At 38.6% G+C, this 24,008-nt stretch overlaps 1 protein-coding gene across 1 annotated transcript in view; it reads right to left on the bottom strand.

The window, feature by feature from the left end:
* Nucleotides 1–2,836: 2,836 nt before the first annotated feature.
* The window catches only part of LOC133536788 (integrin-linked protein kinase), a 31,801-nt gene continuing 10,629 nt past the window's right edge, over nucleotides 2,837–24,008 (bottom strand). The window contains exons 3-13 of the mRNA XM_061877338.1: nucleotides 16,647–16,812; nucleotides 15,910–16,005; nucleotides 15,738–15,834; nucleotides 15,567–15,650; nucleotides 15,354–15,439; nucleotides 15,158–15,267; nucleotides 14,859–14,986; nucleotides 14,612–14,733; nucleotides 8,188–8,287; nucleotides 7,746–7,876; nucleotides 2,837–3,825 (exon numbers count right to left, since the gene is read on the bottom strand). Coding sequence (XP_061733322.1) covers nucleotides 3,676–3,825; nucleotides 7,746–7,876; nucleotides 8,188–8,287; nucleotides 14,612–14,733; nucleotides 14,859–14,986; nucleotides 15,158–15,267; nucleotides 15,354–15,439; nucleotides 15,567–15,650; nucleotides 15,738–15,834; nucleotides 15,910–16,005; nucleotides 16,647–16,812 — 1,270 coding nt within the window. The 3' untranslated portion in view covers nucleotides 2,837–3,675. The remainder of the gene's footprint in view (nucleotides 3,826–7,745; nucleotides 7,877–8,187; nucleotides 8,288–14,611; nucleotides 14,734–14,858; nucleotides 14,987–15,157; nucleotides 15,268–15,353; nucleotides 15,440–15,566; nucleotides 15,651–15,737; nucleotides 15,835–15,909; nucleotides 16,006–16,646; nucleotides 16,813–24,008) is intronic.

A 24,008-nucleotide genomic window follows, 5' to 3' on the forward strand; every position in this document is an offset into this window, starting at 1 on the left:
CATGAAAGCCAAATATTTAAAAAATGTATTTCTGTGAGAGCCATATCATATTTTTTAACACTGAATACAACTAAATGCGTGCATTTTTTTAAGTAAGACCGACATTTTTACAGTATATTAAGTCTCTAATTGTTTTTAGTAACATTATTTCTTGAACAGGTGCGGTAGAAAACGGATGGATGGATTAAAATGCATGAGGATGTTTTATATTTTGAACGTTAATAACATTGTGATTACCAGTGGAATTATTCATTACTTATCGGGTTAAGCAATCTGAGCTAAGATTTATCTGAGAGCCAGATGCAGTCATCAAAAGAGCCACATCTGGCTCTAGAGCCATAGGTTCCCTACCCCTGCACTGGTCTACACCACAGAAATGCTCTGCTGCTTTCAAGGACCCGCAGTAAAAAAAGACTACTCAAAGATCCCATATTGATGGATTACGGAATATGCACAATTTTAGGCGCGCACACGCCGCGCAGTTAGTTTGTCAAAATCGTCTAAACCAGTGGTTCTCAACCTTTTTTCAGTGATGTACCCCCTGTGAACATTTTTTTACTACAAGTACCCCCTAATCAGAGCAAAGCCTTTCTGCTTGAAAAAAAGAGATAAAGAAGTAAAATACAGCACTATGTCATCAGTTTCTGGTTTATTAAATTGTATAACAGTGCAAAATATTACTCATTTGTAGTGGTCTTTCTTGAATTATTTGGAAAAAAATATCTAAAAATAACTAAAAACTTGTTGAAAAATAAACAAGTGATTCAATTATAAATAAAGATTACTACACATAAAAGTAATCATCAACTTAAACTGCCCTCTTTGGGGATTGTAATAGAGATCCATCTGGATTCATGAACTTAATTCTAAATATTTCTTCAAAGAAAAAGAAATCTTTAACATCAATATTTATGGAACATGTCCAAAAAAAAATGTCTAGCTGTCAACACTGAATATTGCATTGTTGCATTTTTTTTTTCAGTTTATGAACTTACATTCATATTTTGTGGAAGTATTATTCAATAAATATATTTATAAACGATTTTTGAACTGTTGCTATTTTTAGAATATTTAAAAAAAATCTCACGTGCCCCTTGGCATACCTTCAAGTACCCCCAGTGGTACGAGTACCCCCATTTGAGAACCACTGGTCTATACCACAGAAATGCTCTGCTGCTTTCAAGGACCCACAGTAAAAAAGACTACTCAAAGATCCCATATTGATGGATTTTACGGTGATATGCACAGTTTTAGGCACGCAGTTAGTTTGTCAAAGATCGTCAATACCAGTGGTTCTCAACCTTTTTTTCAGTGATGTACCCCCTGTGAACTTTTTTAAAAATTCAAGTACCCCCTAATCAGAGCAAAGCATTTCTGGTTGAAAAAAAAAAGAGAGATACAAAGGTAAAATACAGCACTATGACATCAGTTTCTGATTTATTAAATTGTATATCAGTGAAAAATATTACTCATTTGTAGTGGTCTTTCTTGAACTATTTGGAAAAAAATATATAAAAATAACTAAAAATTTGTTGAAAATTAAACAAGTGATTCAATTATAAATAAAGATTTCTACACATAGAAGTAATCAACTTAAAGTGCCCTCTTGGGGAATTGTGATAGAGATTGATCTGGATTCATGAACTTAATTCTAAACATTCCTTCACAAAAAAAGAAATCTTTAACATCAATATTTATGGAAAATGTCCACAAAAAAATCTAGTTGTCAACACTGAATATTGCATTGTTGCATTTCTTTTCACAGTTTATGAACTTACATTCATATTTTGTTGAAGTATTATTCAATAAATATATTTATAAAGGATTTTTGAATTGTTGCTCTTTTTAGAATATTTAAAAAAAAATCTCACGTACCCCTTGGCATACCTTCAAGTACCCCCAGGGGTACGTGTACCCCCATTTGAGAACCACTGCTCTATGCGACAGTAGTCTCTGCAGTTAATAAGCAACAACTGCAAAAACATGTAACATGATCGCAATGCTGTTTTTAAAGAACTCTTCCAACATTAAAAAAAAATGCAAGTCAAATATCCTCTATATAACGGTTGAGCTCTGCTATTTTTAAGCACCAACTGCTAAAGCATGCAATATATAGGACCACTCTGTTGCATTTAAGGACCTCTTCCAAAGTTAAAAAAGTACAAGCGAAAGATCATCCATGCGAAAGTAGGGCTCTGCTGTTTTTAAACACCAGCAGCAAAAACATGTTACAGGATCACTTGGCTGTTTTTAAGGACCTCTTCCAACATAAAAAAAAATGCAAGTCAAAGATCTTCTGTATGAGAGTAGCGCTCTGCGGTTTTTAAGGACCTCTTCCAACATAAAAAAAATGCAAGTCAAACATCTTCTATGCGAGAGAAGCGCTCTGCTTTTTTTAAGGACCTCTTCCAACACTACGCAATTGCAAGTCAAATATCCTCTATGCAACAATAGCACTCTGCTGTTTTTAAGCACCAATTACAAAAACATGCAACAGGATTGCTTCGCCGCTTCTTATGACCTCATCCAACAATTTAAAAATTGCAAGTCAAATACATTTTATACAACACTAGTGCAACACTGTTTTTAAGGACCTCTTCTAACAGTACTAAAGTGCAAGTCAAAGATCCTCTATGCGACAGTAACACTCTGCTGTCAAGGGTCCTCTATGTAAGGGAATGGGCATGCTGCAAAACCGAGTCAAAGATCCCATATATGCAAGAGTACTCTGCTGCACAAATGTTAGGGTCCCAGACCAGGAAGTTGTTGACATTCCCATCATATTATTAACTTGTTCAAGATTTTAGCTTGAATTTATGAAAACACAGACAAAGAATCAACATGTTTCCTTTTTAATATACTTTATATATATATAAATACATTTGTATGGGTTGTTTTAGAGTTTGGCTTCAACAACCTGTGATTGGACACAAGCAAGCAAAGCTGGTGGAGGAATAGAAACGATGAATTGAGATAGATGAGTGGGAAATGATCGTAAGTAAGAAAAAGAAGCTGTAAAAGACAGAAAGTAGGATTATAAAACAACAAGAAACGATGATGTGTTGATTTACAGTATGGTACAGGGTATTGTTTGCTACAATTCAACATAAAAGAACACTCGTGTCTCATCCCAGGCACTTTTGAATTGATGTTGCACAGCTAAGAGACTTCAATGTTATTTTACAAAAGCACATTTGAAGTATTCTTTTTTTTTAAATGTGACGTCCGGTAAAAATAGTGGTTTTAGATTTAAAACGAAAAGGCGCAGATAAATATTCTGTTATTAAGTGTACAGAAAATAGTTTGGATTGGACACCATTACAAGTCACACGAGAAATGCTGACACGTCTGGAAAAGAAAGTTATACTGCAGAAGTTTCCAGCGTAAATACACCATTCAAATCCAAATAAAACTCACTGTGTGGTGCTGCCCTCCGCAGGTTATATATTCAGTCCTCGTTTGATTACAGTCAACATGATGGACAGTCTTGCTGAGCTCTTGAGGAGATTGCATCAGCAATGAGGATGGGGAAAAAAACCCACAATGAAACAGAAAATACAAGAGAGAAGCTGGTGCTCAATGCTGCAGTAAGGAAAAAAATAGTTTAAGGCAATACTGGCAAGCGCCAACATCCGCGCTAAGATGTCCACTATAAATGGAGAGGCTTTCTTTGTTTCACTTGTCCTGCATCTTGTCCAGAATGGGCACAATCATGTCAAATTTGGGCCTCTTGGCCGGGTCCTCGTTCATGCAAATCTTCATCAGCTTGCAGATGTGGGGGGAGATGCCGGGAGGAATGGTGGGCCTCAAGCCCTCCAAGGCCACCTGAACGACAACACAGACCAGGGTAAGTGTGGCTGGTAAAGGCGTTTAACAAAGTGTACAAAAGTTGACCTACAATAGCAGATAATCGCAAAAGTCTGTAATTGGTGCCAGGTCATATACAGTATATTGGCATTAAAAACTTTGGCTGTAGGTAACCTAATAATGTAGTCTTTAATGCCACAAGATGGCAGTAGCTGTATTTAAAGCAGGGCGGTCAAAATCATTTTAGCTCAGGGGCCGGATGGAGCAAAATCTATTCCCACATGGGCCAGATGGATAAAATCTTGCCATAATAACTTAAAAATACAACTATGACGACTTCAGATTGTTTTTTTGTTTTACTTCGGCCCAAAATAGAACGAGCACATTCTGAAAAATTACATATCACCAATAATCCTCTAGACAAAACACTTCAAGTTAGTTAAACATTGTGAGGAAAAAATTATGCAGTTTCAAAAACACCATGAAGAACACAATGAATTTAGACTTAATCTCAGTGTATCTAAAAAGCAATGATTAAAATTTAGGTAACAGCTTATCTAAGATTAAACAAAAAAACAAATAAAACATAAATAAAAACTAATCTATGCACCAACCAACTACCCCATTAATCATTTCCACATATTAATCCTGTGCTAACTCAACAAACCATGCAAACTGAGGTAGAAACTATTTAAGAGGGTTGAGTTACTCCCTGGCTTCAGGGCATCACTGTGTATTGATAGAAAAATAAAAAATGTGCAATATGTGAACAATTTCAACAAACCAAAAATAAAAACTTAAAAGATTGACAGAATTGCAGTAAATCACACACTGTTCACTTTCTCTAAATTTGCACAGAAGATAATAATTTTCAGAGGACTATATCAATGTGCAGTGTCTCATGCAGCATTTTAAGTGTGGTTACCAATTTTTAATTTACTCTTGTTTGTTGTACGTTGGGTCGAGGGGAAAAGTCGCGGCCCTGCTTTGCTCTGTACCTCTTGCTTTTTATACTTGCTTGCCCCGATATAAACTACTCGCTTGCCTAACAGAATTGCTGTTGCGACACTCAGTGGACACATTTGGAACAGCAGGTACCTTTAATTTAAAAATGCAGCTCAATTGTACATTTACCAAACTCATCTCACGGGCTGGAGTAAACCTGTTTAAAGACTCTTGAGTGTTCAGCTTCTAGCAGCTTCATCTAGCTTTGCATACACTGCTCAGTTGTTGGTGTAAAACTCGGGTGTGCTTCAAAAACACTCGTCGAAGATCATCCATATAACGGAATTGCTCTGCTGATTTAAAAAAAAACCTAAGGCAAAGACACAAGTCAAGAGTGCTGCTTTTTTTAAACCAGTAAATGCAGAAATACTATCTGACAGGAGCACTGGACCAATTGCATAAATATAATTTAAAGTTACTTTATGTAACAGAAGAACACTGCTGTGTTTACAGGACCCACTACAAAAATGCAATTTAAAGGGGATTTGCAAATTTTTTGGAATTCCGTTCACAAACATTATGAAAGACATGACAACAGATGGATTTGTTTTTGTTTTTAATGCATTCTAAATATTAAATAAACGTTAATAAAAGTCTGCTTACAGCGGATCCAATAGGAGGTACTAAACTCCACCCATAAAATCCGATAACCATCCAAAAAGCGCCAACAATACACCATTTACATTTTGTGACTTAGTATTAGTGATATTGTTATTATAAGGGCTAATGCAGACAAATTCTTTGTAGCAGCGACGTGATCACTAGTGTGTGTGCCTATGTTTACATCATCCAGTGGTCGGCTTCTTCCTCACTTCCCTGCTCCTTAGAAGTTTATTGCGGATCACAAAAATCATGCCTTTTCATCTGAAAAGCAGACCTGGAACTGACGAGAGAGACACGAAAAGCGCTTGTTACCCTCACCTACCCCGTTTTTTCGCCAGGATTATGAGACATTTTTCATCTAACTGGGAATATATGGACATCCCAGCAGTCTGCATCTTAACGACAGCAGACATAGCACAGTAAGTGTTGTTTTATCATGTTTTTTTGGCTTTTAAAGTCTGCAGTGAGCAGAAATCAGTGATGATGAAGGGATAAAAAACAAACATGATGCATTTTTGAAATGTATGCACTGCGAATCTTTGGGTGTCCCACGATTCGATTCAATATCGATTCTTAGGGTCACGATTCGATTCAAAATCTTTTTTTTTTTTCAATTCAACACGATTCTCGATTCAAAAACAATTTTTTCCCGATTTAAAAGGATTCTGTAGTCATTCAATACATAGGATTTCAGCAGAATCTACCCCAGTCTGCTGACATGCAAGCAGAGTAGTAGATTTTTGTAAAAAGCTTTCATAATTGTAAAAGACAATGTTTTATCAAACGACTGCAATAATGTAAATTTGTTTTAACTATTTAACGAACCAAAACTATGACTTATTTAACTTTGTGAAAATATTGGACACAGTGTGTTGTCAAGCTTATGAGATGCGATGCAAGAGTAAGCCCCTGTGACACTATTGTTCTTTTTTTATTTTTATAAATGTCTAATGATAATGTCAATGAGGGATTTTTAATCCCTGCTATTCTGAAATTATAACTAATATTGATACTGTTGTTGATAATATTGATTTTTGTTTCACTACTTTTTGTTTGTTCTGTGTCGTGTTTGTGTCTTCTCTCAATTGCTCTGTTTTTTGCAGTTCTGAGTGTTGCTGGGACAGGTTTAGTTTTGGAATTGGATTGCATTGTTATGGTATTGCTGTGTATTGTTGTGTTGGATTGATTAAAAATAAAAACAATAAAAAATCGATTTTTTTAAAAATGAGAATCGGTTCAAATTCAAATCGATTTTTTCCCACACCCCTACTGTGTATGCTTAAAACGATTATAATGCATAAATATTAAATGTTAATATAAATACGCCTGTTACTGCATTACACATATACTTATATTATGTGTATAAAACCCTAATGGAGGTGTTTGGATGTTTATTAGGGGCTCTATAGACAGAAATGAACGGCTCCCACAGGCTCCACTGCAAGCTGACTTTTGATCGAATGTATTTAATATTTAGAATGCATTAAAAAAAAACATCTGTCATTAGGTCTTTCATAATGATTGTGAACGATAGGCGAAAAAAAAAGTGCAGTTCCCCTTTAAAAATACTCAATTTAAAATGAGAATGCTGCTGTTTTTACAGACCCACCGCAAAAACACAGTTTAAAGATACTCTATGTACTGCAACAGGAGAATGATGCTCTTTTCAAGGACTTACTGCAAAAATGCAGTAAAAATGATTTATGTAACAGGAAAATACTGCTGTTTTAGGGACCAAAAGTGCAGTTTAAAGATTCTCGATGTAACAGGAGAACCTTGCTGTTTTTATGGACCTACTGCAAAAATACAGTTTAAATATACTCTATGTAACAGGAAAACTAGGTATGTCTATAGAAACACAGCTGTTTTTAAAGACCTACTGTAAAAATGCAGTTTAAAAGATACTCTATGTAACAGGAAAACACTCATGTTTTAAGGACCTAATGCAAAAGCGCGGTTTAAAGATACTCAATGTAACAGGAGAACTTTGCTCTTTTTATGGACCTTCCGCAAAAATGCAATAAAGATACTCGATGTAACAGAACCCTGCTTTTTGAATGGGCCTACTGCAAAAATGCAGTTTAAATATACTCTATGTAACAGGAGAATGCTGCTCTTTTTAAGGACCTACTGCAAAAACACTAGTCAATGATCCTCTGTGTGACAGGAGCAATCTGTTTTGTTTTTAGCACCAACTGCAAAAACAGAGAGTTTTCTGTAAAACCTCTTAAAATCAAAGCAGTCTTGATTGTTTCCATTTCAAATCCATTGTGCCGGAGTTTAAAAAGACACAAAGAAAAAGAAATGTGAAAAGGTGCCACTTTGCTAACCTTCATGCCAATCTCCATGTTGGAAAGGTCTGCAAAGGGAACTTCCCTGGTCACCAGCTCCCACAGCAGTACGGCGAAGCTCCACATGTCTGCTGACCGCCGGTTGATCTCCTCCGGTTTCTTTTCTAGGGCTGACAACCAACCAGAGCAAGCACGATCAGTTAGAAACAAACAGAAACAAGCTGAAGTATCTCCAGCTCTTTCCAGTAACGCCACATTTCACACAGTAATTCCATTTTTTTGCATCTGTGTCTTATCAAAGCATTATTCTAATCTCATTTCCAGTTTGCCTCCTTTCTAATACGTTTAGATAAGACATGTGCATCTCTTGGGAAAATCAGACGGAGATAACATTCTCTCAACAGAGTCCCCCACCCTCTCCGACAGCATCATTCTCACTCCAGCTGTCTTGATAGATCTGTGTGGTATCATTGACACGTACCCTCAGGGGCGACCCAAGCGGGCGAGTACATCCTGCCGGGACACTGAAAGGAGAACTTGACGTCTGCCATGCTGATCCTAGCAGTCATGTCTTCATCTATCTGTGGAGACACCAAAATAAAGATGTCACTCTTGAGTGGATGGGACACTGCATTCTCGGAGGACATTCTATACACTACATGGACAAAAGTATCAGGACATTACACCGACAAGGAGGAGAGTGGATAATAGAAGAACATGTGGAGATACAGTTCAAACAACTTCAACCCACTCTTTTCTAAAAATCTTTTTGCAAAATGATGATGGGCTTCTTCCAAGCATATCTTTTATCCATCAAGCACCACGTCTCCTATAGTCACCGGGTATGTGATCATCAATCAATGCTAATAACTGTTGGGGTCTCTAATTACCCAGGGTCAAAAAACACTGGCCTGTGGATGCAAGCAAAACTCCTGATTTCATTTTGTTGTTAAAAGCACAGAATAACAATAGTTGCAATAAAGTATGAGTGGTCAGCATCCATTAGCTTTATTTACCTCTGCATGCACTTTAAAATGTTGCAAAAATAAGTGGCTATATATATATTAAATTTTCACGTTTCACATGCTTTAACACCCTGTCCTCTTTGCAGTTTAGGTAAATAAACACCTTGGCCACAATTACAGCATTACAAGTAAACACACATATTCCTAAAATGGTCCGAAACCAATTTTTGTTCTTTTTAGTGAACTTTTTAACCTTAAACCCCATTGTCTCCTAAGCACAAGACATCTGGGGGCAGCGAGTCAAAGAAAGTTAAAATTGGCTACTCTAAGCGGCTCAAACGACACGGCCATCAACAAGAATGAGGATGGTATCTTTGGACATATGAAAGGATCTTCTCCATTATTGAGCCTTCCTCCTCCCAATAACTTTCTATTGCAACACTCCTTTTAGTGTGCAAGACAATCATAATCGACAGGGATAAAACTAAGGATTGTTAACTCTTTTTTAGCCGTTTTGTTTAATTCTTGTACAGACCCTGTTTCCATATTAGTTGGGAAATTTTGTTGTATAAACGGAATACAATGATTTGCAAATCCTTTTCAACCCATATTCAGTTGAATGCACTACAAAGACGAGATATTTGATGTTCAAACTCATAAACTTATTTTTTTTAATGCAAAAAATAATTAACTTATAATTTCATGGCTGCGACACGTGCAAAAGTAGTTGGGAAACGACATGTTCACCACTGTGTTACATCACCTTTTCTTTTGACAACACTCAATAAACGTTTGGGAACTGAGGAAACTAATTGTTGAAGCTTTGAAAGTGGAATTCTTTCCCATTTTTGTTTTATGTAGAGTTTCAGTCGTTTAACATTCCGCGGTCTCCACTGTCGTATTTTACGCTTCATAATGCCCCACACATTTTCGATGGGAGACAGGTCTGGACTGCAGGCGGGCCAGGAAAGTAACCGCACTCTTTTTTTTACGCTGTGTTAACACGTGCTGAATGTGGCTTGGCATTGTCTTGCTGAAATAAGCAGGGGCGTCCATGAAAAATACGGCATTTAGATGGCATCATATGTTGTTCCAAAACCTGTATGTACCTTTCAGCATTAATGGTGCCTTCGCAGATGTGTAAGTTACCCATGCCTTGGGCACTAATACACCCCTATACCATCACAGACGCTGGCTTTTGAACTTTGCGTCGATAACAGTCTGGATGGTTCGCTTCCCATTTGGTCCCGATGACATGATGTCGAATATTTCCCAAAAAAATTTAAAATGTGGACTCGTCAGACCACAGAACACTTTTCCACTTTGCATCAGTCCATCTTAGATGATCTCGGGCCCAGAGAGGCCATCCGCGTTTCTGGATGTTGTTGATGAATGGCTTTCCTTTTGCACAGTAGAGCTTTAACTTGCACTTACAGACGTAGCAACGAACTGTATTTAGTGAGAGTGGTTTTCTGAAGAGTTTCTGAGCCCATGTGGTGATATCCTTTAGAGATTGATGTCGGTTTTTTATACAGTGCCGTCTGAGGGATCGAAGGTCATGGTCATTCAATGTTGGTTTCCGGCCATGCCGCTTACGAGGAGTGATATCTCCAGATTCTCTGAACCTTTTGATGATATTATGGACCGTAGATGTTGAAATCCCTAAATGTCTTGCAATTGCACTTTGAGAAACGTTGTTCTTAAACTGTTTGACTATTTGCTCACGCAGTTGTGGACAAAGGGGTGTACCTCGCCCCATCCTTTCTTGTGAAGGACTGAGCATTTTTTGGGAAGCTGTTTTTATACCCAATCATGGCACCCACCTGTTCCCAATTAGCCTGCGCACCTGTGGGATGTTCCAGATAAGTGTTTGATGAGCATTCCTCAACTTTATCAGTATTTATTGCCACCTTTCCCAACTTCTTTGTCACTTGTTGCTGGCATTAAATTCTATAGTTAATGATTATTTGCACAAAAAAAAATGTAATCAGTTTGAACATCAAACATGTTGTCTTTGTAGTGCATTCAATTGAATATGGGTTGAAAATGATTTGCAAATCATTGTAATCTGTTGATATTTACATCTAACACAATTTCCCAACTCATATGGAAACGGGGTTTGTATTTTATCTCCTTAATACTGACCTATCCAGTGGCCTAGTGGTTAGAGTGTCCGCCCTGAAATCGGTAGGTTGTGAGTTCAAATCCCGGCTGAGTCATACCAAAGACTATAAAAATGGGACTCATTCCTTTCCTGCTTGGAACTAAGCATCAAACGTTGGAATTGGGGGTTAAATCACCCAAAAATATTCCTGGGCACAGCTCCGCTGCTGCCCACTGCTCAAGGGTGATGGGTCAAATGCAGAGAATAATTTTGCCACACCAAGAGTGTTTGACAATCATTGGTACTTTAACTTTAACTTTTAACTTTAAATAGAGTACAGGACAGTATGATGGGTATCATTTACATTTTAACCGATAGTAATAGCAAAACCGATACTTGAAAAAAAGTGCCATTGCTTAATCAGTGCCTGAACCAGTACTTGAAATATGGAAAGCACATTTTTTATAAAAAATTAAAAAACAACAAAAATATTTTTCTTAATTCTTACATAATTTTGTGTCATTCAAATTAAATAGACACATAGTTGAAATGCTTCAATTGTATAAATCAAGTGATAACTCAGGAACACATAAAAAAATAAGCAACACAGAACATAGAGAAATGTGAGTTTTGCGTTGTAATAATGATGCTCATAACGCAACTTTGCTCTTTGTAACCGTCAATGGTGCATAATGAGGAAGTGCTGTGTTGTTGTGGCAACTGGCCAGCGGTGTAATGAGGGCTACTTTTGGCGTCTTTAGAGTGGCAATAATGTTTATAAAGAGCGTGGGACTCTGTGGGCTTCTGTCGGGATGTTGCATTACTTACAAGACATTACTTGTACGATATCACCACCAAGCACAAGTGGTAAGGCTGGACGATTAAGGCGAAAATAATAATTACAATTACTTTGATTGATTTTGAAATAACAATTATTAACACGATTATTCGATAATTTGAGTATTTATTTTTCCACCAAAACTCAACTTTAAATATAATTAAAAAAAACAATAGATATAACTTAGTAACAACTATACAATAATTAAATAAAATAATAATAGTAACCACAACTTGAAATAACAATAACAATATAATAAAACACTAACATTTATTTTACCATCGTAGAATGTGTGCTTTTTGTGTCATAAAAAAAAAAATCCTACATTCATTGGTGCAATACGTCTTTGGAAAAAGGTTGACTGATATTTTGAGTCAAAGTATATTTTTTGTAAACATTTAAGCTTGCTTTAAGTACATAGTGGTTCTGTAAGGTTCTTTTTTTGAAAGATTTGTTTTGTTAGATTTCTCATTGTATCCCATTGAGTTGAGTTTTTTCTTGCCCTGATGTGGGATCTGAGCCGAGGATGTCGTTGTGGCTTGTGCAGCCCTTTGAGACACTTGTGATTTAGGGCCATATAAAAAAAATTTGATTGAATGATTGATAAATAGCGCAGTCAGATGTGGCGCACAGCGCTAATATTGTGAAGGCGGGATGTGTAATGTTGTTCTAAACTTTGACAAGTAAGGAGACGACTTCAGGCTGTTCAAAAAAATACAAATAAAAGAGAGCCTTTTAAGTTGCGACTGCTGCCCTATTTGTACATTGATCTTACATCGATGAGGTCGTTCACAACTACACAAGCAGATGAAATGTGTTGCAGGTTTGATTTTGATTTTTATTAAGGATCCCCATTAGCTGGTTGCCACAACAACCCACTAGTCTTCCTGGGGTCCACAAACTCAATACAATTACAAGTTTAAAAAAAAGGGTGTTGGGATTGTTTTTGCTAGCTTTGGCTTCACAGTTGAGTTGCTGTTTCAAGTGACCGTATAGACATTGTTTAGTTTAGGACATGTTTTGGCAAAGAATAAGCAGTCCCGGACACATTTCCCCCCAAAAAATGCATTTCGCTCACGTTTATGTGAATTTCTGTGACTCCGTCCACAGTTACGTTAAGGCAGAAATGCCTTGATTTTTTGCTAGTATGCCTAATTAATATTCTCTGAACTTTTTGTTAAGTTCAGTGAATATTAATTAGGCATGCTAGCATTGTGTCAAATGAAAAGTAGCAACCATGATGAGATCCTAAACTTCCAGTAAACAGTTTTTTTTTACTCATAAATAAAAGAGTTAAGCTTTTACCAAAGGCAACAAAGTTGACATCAACAATTATATTTTGATGAAGACGGGGAAAAACACGCTACTCATAAACAGCGCGTGCAACAGCAACAGACATGGCAGCTGAGACGCAAAGTTAAATCATGAAATGCATCCTTACCCAAGCAAAAATTATGCATATTTATCAGGAAGTGTCTTGATAACAATTTCCTTGACCCAGCCACATACAAAGAAGTTGTAGAACTCCATGCTTTTCCAAGTTTCCATCTGTTTTGCCATGTAGAACAGCGTCTGAAGCACAGTAGTTCGATATGTCTGGAAACGCAACTGATGTATACCGAATTTTTCAGACTATAAGGCGCACTAAAAGTTCGATAAGCTTCTTCTTGTTCACTAGCTTCTTGTGATGGGTCCTTCACACTCTGCTGTTGCCATTTGTAATCTAAAGTAGCGTAAAGTTCTAAATTATATTTTGCTATGGAAGCACTAAAGCACGGCGTGGCGCAGTGGAAGAGTGGCCGTGCGCAACCCGAGGGTCACTGGTTCAAATCCCACCTAGTACCAACCTCGTCACGTCCGTTGTGTCCTTGAGCAAGACACTTCACCCTTGCTCCTGATGGGTGCTGGTTGGCGCCTTGCATGGCAGCTCCCTCCATCAGTGTGTGAATGTGTGTGTGAATGGGTAAATGTGGAAGTAGTGTCAAAGCGCTTTGAGTACCTTGAAGGTAGAAAAGCGCTATACAAGTACAACTTTCTTCTTCTTCTTCTTAAAACTACCGGTGTAGTGAGTTTACATAATTCACCAAAGGAACTTTAGTTATTAAAGTTCCAGTCGGACGATTTTTCAGGGAACACATTTCCGGCGTTGTTCCACTTGTGAACCAGAGATGAGTAGATGCTGCTTTGTTGGTGATTTAGGTAAAGTCTAAATGTCATTAAAAGAGTTAGAGCCATCTTTTGACACTTCTTCCACTCCCGTCCTTGTACACTACATTGCTAAAACAAAGATGATGGGGAGAAGACGCTGTCGAAGGTGAGCCACGTTACTAAAACCGCTCACAAAACTGCGCATCCTGAAGTGACTGTCAAAAAGCGTCTTGAAGATAGTCTGTAAAACAATAATCTATGCAACATTTTGACCAAGGAACCACCATTACATGTTATGTACAACACAAGGAAGTGTTTTAAATTTAGAAAAAAATCATATGACCCCTTTAATGCGCCTTATAATCTTGTGCGCCTTTTGTATGAAAAAAGGCCTGAAGAGACCCGCTCATGGGCTGTGCGCCTTATAATCCGGTGTGCCCTGTGGTCCAGAAAATTTGGTAATCCTTTAAACACTCGACAATTCTTTTTTTTGATTAAGTATAAGGTTCTATCACATTGAACAGTTTCATTTTATGCTCGCATCTGATTTTTACAGCCATATGTAAGCCTCTTTTGTACTCGAATAGATAGCACGCTGCTTGCTGAACAACAGCCATGTGAGCTTGGTTGACCACCACTGGGTTTCACTTCCGTGTAGAAATCATGTGTCAGAATACAAACAATCGCTTCAATTTTCGGTCTGGTTACAACCGTTTATGTTGGCACCCGGGTTTCGATGTCCATCCCTATACTACACGCAGCAAAATTGCATCACAGTGAAATGCAGTGTTGATTAACAGGTAAGTTGTGTAAGTAGTTCACAATTATGCACAAAGATATGTTTTCTCACCATGATACTCTTGCTGTTAAGATAGTGGCGAGGGATCATTGGTTCAAGCGTGTGCAAGAAGGCCATCCCACAGGCGATATCCAGCGCAAACTTCACTGCCTGTGTCTGGTCCACCACAAAGTCTGACACAAGGAGTACATTCAAATGTGAAAAAAATAATTGAGATATGTTCATATATACATAAAGAGACAGTGAACAAACAATGTGTGGGACAACAGGAGACTATAAATGTGTGAAAAATACTCACTGGTGCCCTCATGCAGCACGTTGTAGAGGGAGCCATAAGGCATCCAGTGTGTGATGATGATGGGGTGAGGGGCGGGAGGAGACGGACATGCTCCCAACATGGGAAGGACATTCGGGTGGGAAAAAATCCTGGTGTGGTGCAGCGAAGACGAGGACGAGGAGGAAGACAGACAACAGACAGGATTTGACACCAACAGGAGTGTGAAACAACCCCAATGAAATCAGTTTGGTTGAACAACAGACAAATGGGTGATCATAAGAGCACAGATCATCGAGAAAATTAGACTTCCGATAAGAAACCTGAGTTTGGGATATTCCTCATTGAAGTCTCTGCTTTTCCTTGTGGTCCAGTCGCGAACTTTTAACACTTTGACCACAATCTCGTTTCCTTGCCAGCGCCCTTGCCACAACTAGATAATAACACATTAAGTCATATTTCACTCAAATTATATATAAATTCATATATATAGACATTGCCTCATTAGTATAAATATACCTCTCCTGACTGGTTCTCGTTTATTCTAGCCAGGAGAGAGAGCTGTTTATAGTCAATGCCTGCATGTTTGTTCAAAGTGCCATTGCCTGGAAATACAGAAATAAAAGAAGTGTAAGTGACAAGTAAAATAATGAAAAATGAATTATTCATGTGGCAATTGGCAAAACATTATTCTGCTGTGGGGGATATTAAAAAAAAAAGTAGTAAACTCACGGGGTCGAGATCTGGTGGTTCCTTTCCAAAAAGTGTCCTTAAAGGGAATTTTAGTCAAGTTTTGTCCCAATTTCTCAGCCTTTTCTGTGCAAAAGGGAAAAAATTAGCACCCAGAGAAGAAACCAAAGAAAGATACTTGACCTAACAAGTAAGAGGTGTGTGATGGGATACCTTTGAGGAGCTCTCGCAGATGAGGTTTGGCTTTATCAAGAGGAGTTTCCCCATATTTGTTACAGATGCTCACCTGAGCCCCATTGTTCACCAGATCCTGAGTCAAGAAAACAGGTTGTTTAGCACAGTTATGAGAAACCTCTGCTTTGACACCACAGGGGGGCGCACTAACCTCAGCCACCAAGTCTTGGCCCCAGAAGCAAGCATAATGCAGTGGCGTGTTCCCGTGTTCGTTGGCTGCATTTGTGTCTGCTTTGCACTGAATCAGCTGCAAAACAAACACAAATAAATCAACATGAAAGAAGACAGGTACACACAAACACACATACACAATCACACACAGGGGCTGTGACACAGTGAAACATGCCTAATATTAACCTGCATATCTGCCAGGCAGCATTTCTAATTCCGACACCCTGCAGCTGATATAACCCTTACCCCGGCACATCTCAGACTAACATGCCCTGCCAACACTACCACAAACCTGACACATTTTGACAGGTTTGGCTGCAAACGGCAGAGCACGGTGTTCCCTAATAAATACATTTTCTTTTGCAGACAGGCTGAGCTCTGCACGTTGCAACTACACAAGCAGGGCCAATTTGTACACTCGTAACTACAACAAAAAACAAATTGTTCTTGGATTTTGTTTTACACAACTTCAAGCCAACAGGTAATGACAAAAAAGGTGTTCAAAGGTTTTAAGACAATGATCTATACTGAAGTATGTCAATAAAAACATACTTGCATTATAAATGTAACAAACCGGGACATTACATCGACATGTTACAAAAGGGCTTTTTTCATTCTGCAAGAACAGACAGGACAATTGATGACAATTCAGGTCTCACACATGGTTGACACAATAGGGTTGTCGTCTGACTCAGCGGTACACGTGACCCAATGTACCTTGCCCAAAATGTCGCGATGTCCGTGGCTGGCAGCCAGGTGTAGGGGCGTGTCATCTCCGCGGTTCATGACGTTGATGCGGGCGCCTCTCATTATGAGCATATCAACCACGTTGGACCGGCCCTCCCTGCACGCCCAATGAAGAGGACTGAAGCCGTGGTCATCCCTACAGTGGGAGAGATGGGGACATTTGTATATAAATACATTTCCGTTCAGTACAGTAACCATCTTTGTGGGGTGCCATTATCAAACAGTACAAGTAGGCAGAAAAATTACCACATTTTGGCACCCTTACACCTGAAAACTATGTGCAGTGGTGCAGTGTGTACACCATGTTCTAGTCCCTTGAGTGCAGAGCTGGGTCTTGGTCTTTGGGCAAAAAAATACCCTGTAACGGTTCTGGTGAAATGTAGATGACTTTATAAAGTACTATCTATTGATTTATACAGATAGTGGAAAATAGAGAGAAATGACAAAACTATATCAGTTGGTATCTTGTAGGAACCATTGTTTCTTTGCACATACATTGTTTGTGTGTTCCTTATAAACATTATGAGAGGTTAGTTGTCCCCAATATACATTTGATGCGGCCAGCCATAGAAAAATGTGGACCACCACAAAAAGAATTGGCGCTACATGTCAATAATTGTCCATATTTATGTACGTTTATGTGGATACTCTTGTTGTAAAATACTTAATTTTCAAGTACAAAGTGCACTTGTTACCAGCGCCGACAACATTGCCGAGGTGAGTTTTGTAATGCTTTAAGAGATACATTTGAAGCAAGAATGGCTTCTCTTAAATAAGGCTGGGCGATACGGCAAAAAAAATTGTCACAATTATTTTTCTCCTATCATCCGATCTCGATTAATATCACAATTTTTTTCTAAATTAAAGCGGATTGTTCCGTGTAGGATTCCAGTTAGTATCGCATCCCTACTGTTTACAACTGCAGTATTTTGTAATAAACATTTCCACCATGTTTAAATATATATATATATATATATATATGTCTCTTATTGTTTTTGTGATAGAGTGATTGGAGCACATGTTTTCACAAAAAACATTCATGAAGTTTGGTTCTTTTATGAATTTATTAAGGGCCTACTGAAAATGTGACCATATCTGCTGGGTCAAAATTATACATACAACAATGTTAATATTTGGTTACGTGTCCCTTAGCAAGTTTCACTGCAATAAGGCACTTCTGGTAGCCATCCACAAGCTTCTGGCAAGCTTCTGGTAGAATTTTTGACAACTCCTCTAAACAAAATTGTTGCAGTTCAGCTAAATTTGTTGGTTTACTGACATAGACTTGTTTCTTCAGCATTGTCCACATGTTCTCAATGGGGTTTAAGTCAGGACTTTGGGAAGGACATTCTAAAACTTTCATTGTAGCCTGATTTAGCCATCCTTTTACCACTTTTGAAATTTGTTTGGTCATTGCCCTGTTGGACCACCCAACTGCGCCCAAGACCTAACATTTTTAGGTTGACCTAACATTTTTAGGTTGTCCTGAAGAATTTGGAGGTAATCTTCATTTTTCATTGTCCTATTTACTCCATGTAAAACACCAGTTTCATTAGTAACAAAACAGGCCCAGAGCATAATGCTACCACCACCATGCTTGACGGTAGGCCTGGTGTTCCTTGGATTATAGGCCTCACCTTTTCTCCTCCAGAGATATTGCTAGGTATTGTGGCCAAACAGCTCAATTTTTGTTTCATCTGACCACAGAATTTTCCTCCAGAAGGTCTTAGCTTTGTCCATTTGATCAGCAGCAAACTTTAGACGATCCTTATATTGTCGCTTGAAGGAGCAAGGGCTTCCTTCTTGCATGGTAGCCTCTCAGTCCATGGCGATGCAAAACACGCTTGAATGTGGACACTGACACTTTTGTTCCAGCAGCTTCCTATTCATTGCAGACCTGGTTTTTGGTGGTTCTCGGTTGACTATTGATCATCTTTACCAATTGTCTCTCAGCAGCAGGTGATAGCTTGCGTTTTCTTCCTGATCGTGGCAGTGACAAAACTGTGCCATGCACTTTATGCTTACAAACAATTGTCTGCACAGCTGCTCTGAGGACCTTAAGATGCTTTGAAATGGCTCCAATTGATTTTCCTGACTGACTGATTAATTATAATTAATTTTAACATTATTCATCGCTTGCATGATTATAATGTTAATAATAAAGACCCCAATACTTGGACGTAAATGCAATTTTTCTGTGTCCATGACCAATTATGCAAATCAAACAATGATGTATTCAAGCTCCCACAGCCCAGCCCCACACAAATTGCTTGCAGTCCTTTGGATAACACTGAAGGTCTGTGATGACACAGCTGGGAAAATAACGTCAAGCATCTTGTTTTGGAAGTTAAAATTTTCTGTGTACAATTTATCACAAATGCTGTCCAATCAAACATTCTATGCATCATCCTCAACTGCAGTGCAGAGCAGAAAGTCAAATCAGAAATGCGAACACCCTCAACAGCGTCAGGATGACCTGAGACTTTTTAGAAGGCTCAAAGTCAGATGTGGTTATTTTGATAAGGCCAAAATCTCTTGATTGATTAAATCGCAAATAACTGGACTGACGAGCTATCGTCTTCCTTCCGTGACGTTGTCGGTGACATGTGCAGCGCAGTCAGGCTTGTGTCAGCCAAAGACTGATGGCGTACTGGCAGAGTCAATCAGGCTGGATCATAAAACATCAACTCGATCATTGGCTGCAGTCCTTATAAGGACAATGAGTAAGGCTGCACAAGCACGCCCTCGATCTGCTTTGTGTTATTTTTTTCTATTTCTCTGCTGGCTTTGGTCACCTCACTGCACCATTTTCTTATCCACTACCTCATCCTCTCCACTGACTCTTTTTTGGACAATCCTTTCAAAAGACAAGTCAGCATACAGCACAATAACGTGTCCAGAGTACTGAAGGAGCATTATAGAGGAATCTGAACTCTCCGCCCCCGCCGCCCATTCACTGGCTTGTGTTAACATGTCTCTCGTGGCTCAAAGTCCCACACAGACAGACCCTCTCAGTCCCACGACACAAGCCAATCTGTGCATCAAGGGGGGAGCATTTCCTGTCTGACCAAAAGGCCAAACCCTAAAAACTAATTAGTCCAACTTTATGAGGGCACACATCCCCACAGATTCACTTTAAAGGAGGCCACTAACTCAAAAGCTTTAGTCGCTAATATCATCTGTAAAATTTCAGCCAATATTTAATATACAGTAGTCCTTAACATGTTTGACTTGTGTGAGGCAATATTATTCCTCCCTAGGCCCGTAGATGGCAGCAACGCTGATTAAAAAGAATCAAGCTGCTGGATGCAGTGAGTGACCCCAATGCAAGCTGACTGAAGCGGTTAAAATTCCTCACTACAACCCTTTATCAGGATCTAAACATAATAGATGCTATGTATTTAACATTAAGGAATGGAACACCGGGACACAAGCGTAGCTTAGCTCTGAAATTTTTAAAGACCGGTTTTAAAAACACCAGTCATAGATCCTTTATTTGACAGTCCTGGTATTTTTTGACAGAAAAATAAAAATGAGACACGATGACACAGACGTTAGCTAGCTTAGTGCTAACAACACAGTCACATTTTAACAGCAACATCGTCAGCCTATTTGCTGAAAGAAAAAAAAACTAAACGATAAGACGCCATGGGTATATTTTAAGATATGTAGCAAATAATGTTTTAAGCTTAGCTTAGTTTAGGGACCATTTAACATTATAGATTGATTCTTCCTGTCTGTGTTGAATAAACTAATGGTGATGTTATGTAAAACATTAACATAACACCAGTTTGTGACAATAACACTTGAGTTTATTAGGTGATCAATAAAGTTAATGTCAGTCTTAAATGAATAATACAATTATTGGTTTAGTAATTCATTTGTTATTAATAATACTTAGTTTATTTTTTGTGCACTGGTATTATGTTATTGATTACAGTTGTTTCAACAATAATAAATAACACATCAAAATCTCTAAGGAATATCTAAGTGATTTTATAAATGTTTTGTTTGAAATTAATCAATGCATAATGATGGTGAAACCATGATTATAACTCAGACTATATTTTTACTGTCAAAGTCTATAATCGTTGCATTCTTAGTCAAACGCGGTATAATGTCCACGAGGAAGAAGGCTTTTCCTTCACGACATCATTAAAAACTTCAACTTGCACAAGTGTGTGAGATGATGCTTGGTGCTCATAAAAAAAACACATCACATTAAACAGTCAGTTTTACACAATAGGGCACCATTAAATTCTTCACGCGACTTAGGAAAAGTTTTAAGACCACATATTGTTGACAAATAATTAATCTTCACTCTTACATGAAGGGACAAGTTAAACAATGTGAGCTACAAAGGTAAGACACTGGATAGATGGATATTAGGTCTTTGCTTTCTTGTGCGTGTTTCTACTTTTACGGGATGGATTTTCTCTTTAAAGCCAGGCTTGGTCCACACACCCCAAAGGCAATGATGGCTCAGACCCCTCCTCGCTGGCTGCGGTCGTTTATTTCAGGCACTTCCACCTGCCAACAGCCCTCAGTCTGGCAGACGCAAAAGCCAGAAAACGAGCCCTCAATATCAACGCCAGCTCTTCAAACAAGAAAATGACTTCATAATCCAGGATGATTCATTTCTATTTACATATAATAACCCCTACAGACCACATTTTAAATGACCAACCCAAAGGAAAAACACCAATTTGAGTTCATTCATAAAAAGTGTCAACAGGAGTTAGGGCCACCACTAAATGTCTGTTCTACCGCCCTGACAAAGGGAGTTATATATAAAATCACTATACACCCTGTAAACCTCCCACCTTCCCAAACAAGGAGCCTCCGCTCCTAACAGCACATAACTCTGCCTGCCCCGCTACTGGAGGTAGCTTTTTTTAGCTAAATAAAGACAAGCGTTAAGTCCGCGATTTAGCCAGTAAGCCAAAGGAAACACAAGAAGCAACAGCTCGCTCGCTGTTCTCTTTGAAGCAAGACACCTCGCCATCCAGCCGGTGCGGGGTCTTTAAGGGCAGAGATGGCCACCGCTGCCTCCTGGCTCGTTAACAATACCAGATCGCAATCCCCGAGTGCAGCAGCTGAAGACTTTATATCAACAAGAGGGGGGAAAACGTACCATTAACTCTTACAAACTTGGAGGGAGCAAAGCACAAAGACAGGAATGTGGGAAAAGCATAATTGGAGGAGGGGGAGGGGGATGTGAATTCCTGTCACTGTGATACACAAACACACGCACACGCTAATGTTGTCTGTCTGGACACACTTAACTCCTACAGTCCGACCCGCCGTAATAATCCTCCTCAGTCGGTGGTTTGCTGTATCTTACTCCTTGTAAGGAGATCCAGCATTCCACGAGTACGCTTCAACTGGGGCGACGCATCGGTGTAAACAATCCATGAAGTATTTGACTCACTGACTCAGACATGGAGATAAAGTCTTAGGAGGTAGCAGGAACTTCTAAATTGTTAAACTATTGAAAGTGGCTTTAATTATACAAATTAGTGGGGGGAAAAAAGTTCCAGTGTCAAACTTGCTACCATAAAACCTTTTATTAAAGGGCACCGATCATGCAAAACCAACTTTTATTACCTATGGGTACCTGCTTTTGTGTATTTGGGATAGAGCTGGGCGATCTGGCCTTTTATTAATATCTCGATATTTGTGGGCCATGTCACGATACACGATATATATCACGATATTTTGCCTTAACCTTGAAAGAACACTTGATGCATATAGTTACAGCAGTATGATGATTGTATGTGTCTACATCAAAACATTCTTGTTCATTAAACTTTCATGCAGAGAGGGTAATCCCAACTAAGTCAATTTAGCAAAACTGTTTTTATTAGGCAGTGGCACATACATTCATGTCATTTCAAAACAGAAAGTGCAAGATTGTCAGACGTATTAACACAAGCTATAAGTGCACTTTTGTGCATGATGTCACTAAGATGACATATCAAAACAACACTAAATTAAAGTGCTTTTTTTTGTACAGAACACCACTACAATAGTTTAAAACAAATAAAGTGCACTTGTGTGCATGATGTCACACTAGATATTTTAATAAGTGTTAATTAAAAATGAGCTGCATAATAGGAAATTAAATAGCAGTGCCGCAACTTTTTGTAGCAACCCTGTTGCCGCATAATTGTTCAACACATTCCCGCTTGAAGCCAAACCACCGCCAGACGATATACCCAGTGCTGTTTTTCTTGGGAATTAACTATTCCTTATTTTTTTACCAGATTGGCACCTTCTCTCTCTCTCGTATTACCACTTGCAAAGCACCGTTAGCATACACAGCTAATGTTACCCATGTAACTACCTCTCTGCTCGGGGAGGGTGTGTGACATTGCACGCGTGACGTATGCAAGAAGGTTAGCTAGTTTATGTTTCTGTGAGAAGGAGAGACAAGAAAGAGTGGGAAACGCATGCAGTGTAATGCCCGCAGCTAAATGCAACTGTGTGAGAACATCCATCCATCCATCCATTTTCTACCGCTTATTCCCTTTCGGGGTCACGGGGGGCGCTGGCGCCTATCTAGAATATCACGATATAGTCAATTACTATATCGTACAGAGACAAACCCGCGATATATCGAGTATGTCGAGTATATCGATATAACGCCCAGCCCTAATTTGGGATCTGCAAAAGTCCCAACAAATTTGAAATCAAACCATGGAAGGCATTGTGGAGATAATTATAAAACAATCCTGCCTTCCTTCATATCAATGCCAATCGAGCCATTTTGAAATTACACAACCCTGATGTTTTTCACACCAGGGATGTCAGCGGACAATCCATATGTGGGAAAAATTTACAATAAGATCTTTGCAAAAATTCACTGTTTTTAAATTATGTACAAGCGTTTGTAGTCTGCCCGACAAAATGCCCAAAAGTACAACCCAGAGAAGGAAAATGCTCAGTTTTTTGTTGTATTAACCAACACAAGTCACTACGCGCACCTCCAGTCTCATTAGAAGAACTGAAAAGTGTATGGAAAACGTTTCCATTTCTCAGCAACGTGGCTTCAACTCTGAATAAGTATTTCTTTCTGTGTGCCAACCATTTCGAAAATTCCTGCTTCACAAACCGGCTGCAATATAAAGATGGATTTTTCCCAAAAATTATTTTAATGGAGGAAGCGGTGCCTACTATATGGCAATAGAGGATTCAATGAAAAGGTTAGTAATAACGTGGCATATGTTTGAATGATACATTAGGAATGCTAGCTCGATTTGTAGTCTAGCTTGTAGCTTAGCCTTTTAAGGTAGGACAACAGCTTCACCAACCTTCAAGAATAATTTTCCT

The sequence above is a fragment of the Nerophis ophidion genome, linkage group LG18 (genome assembly GCF_033978795.1).
Source record: "Nerophis ophidion isolate RoL-2023_Sa linkage group LG18, RoL_Noph_v1.0, whole genome shotgun sequence".
Classification (NCBI taxonomy): Eukaryota; Metazoa; Chordata; class Actinopteri; order Syngnathiformes; family Syngnathidae; genus Nerophis; species Nerophis ophidion.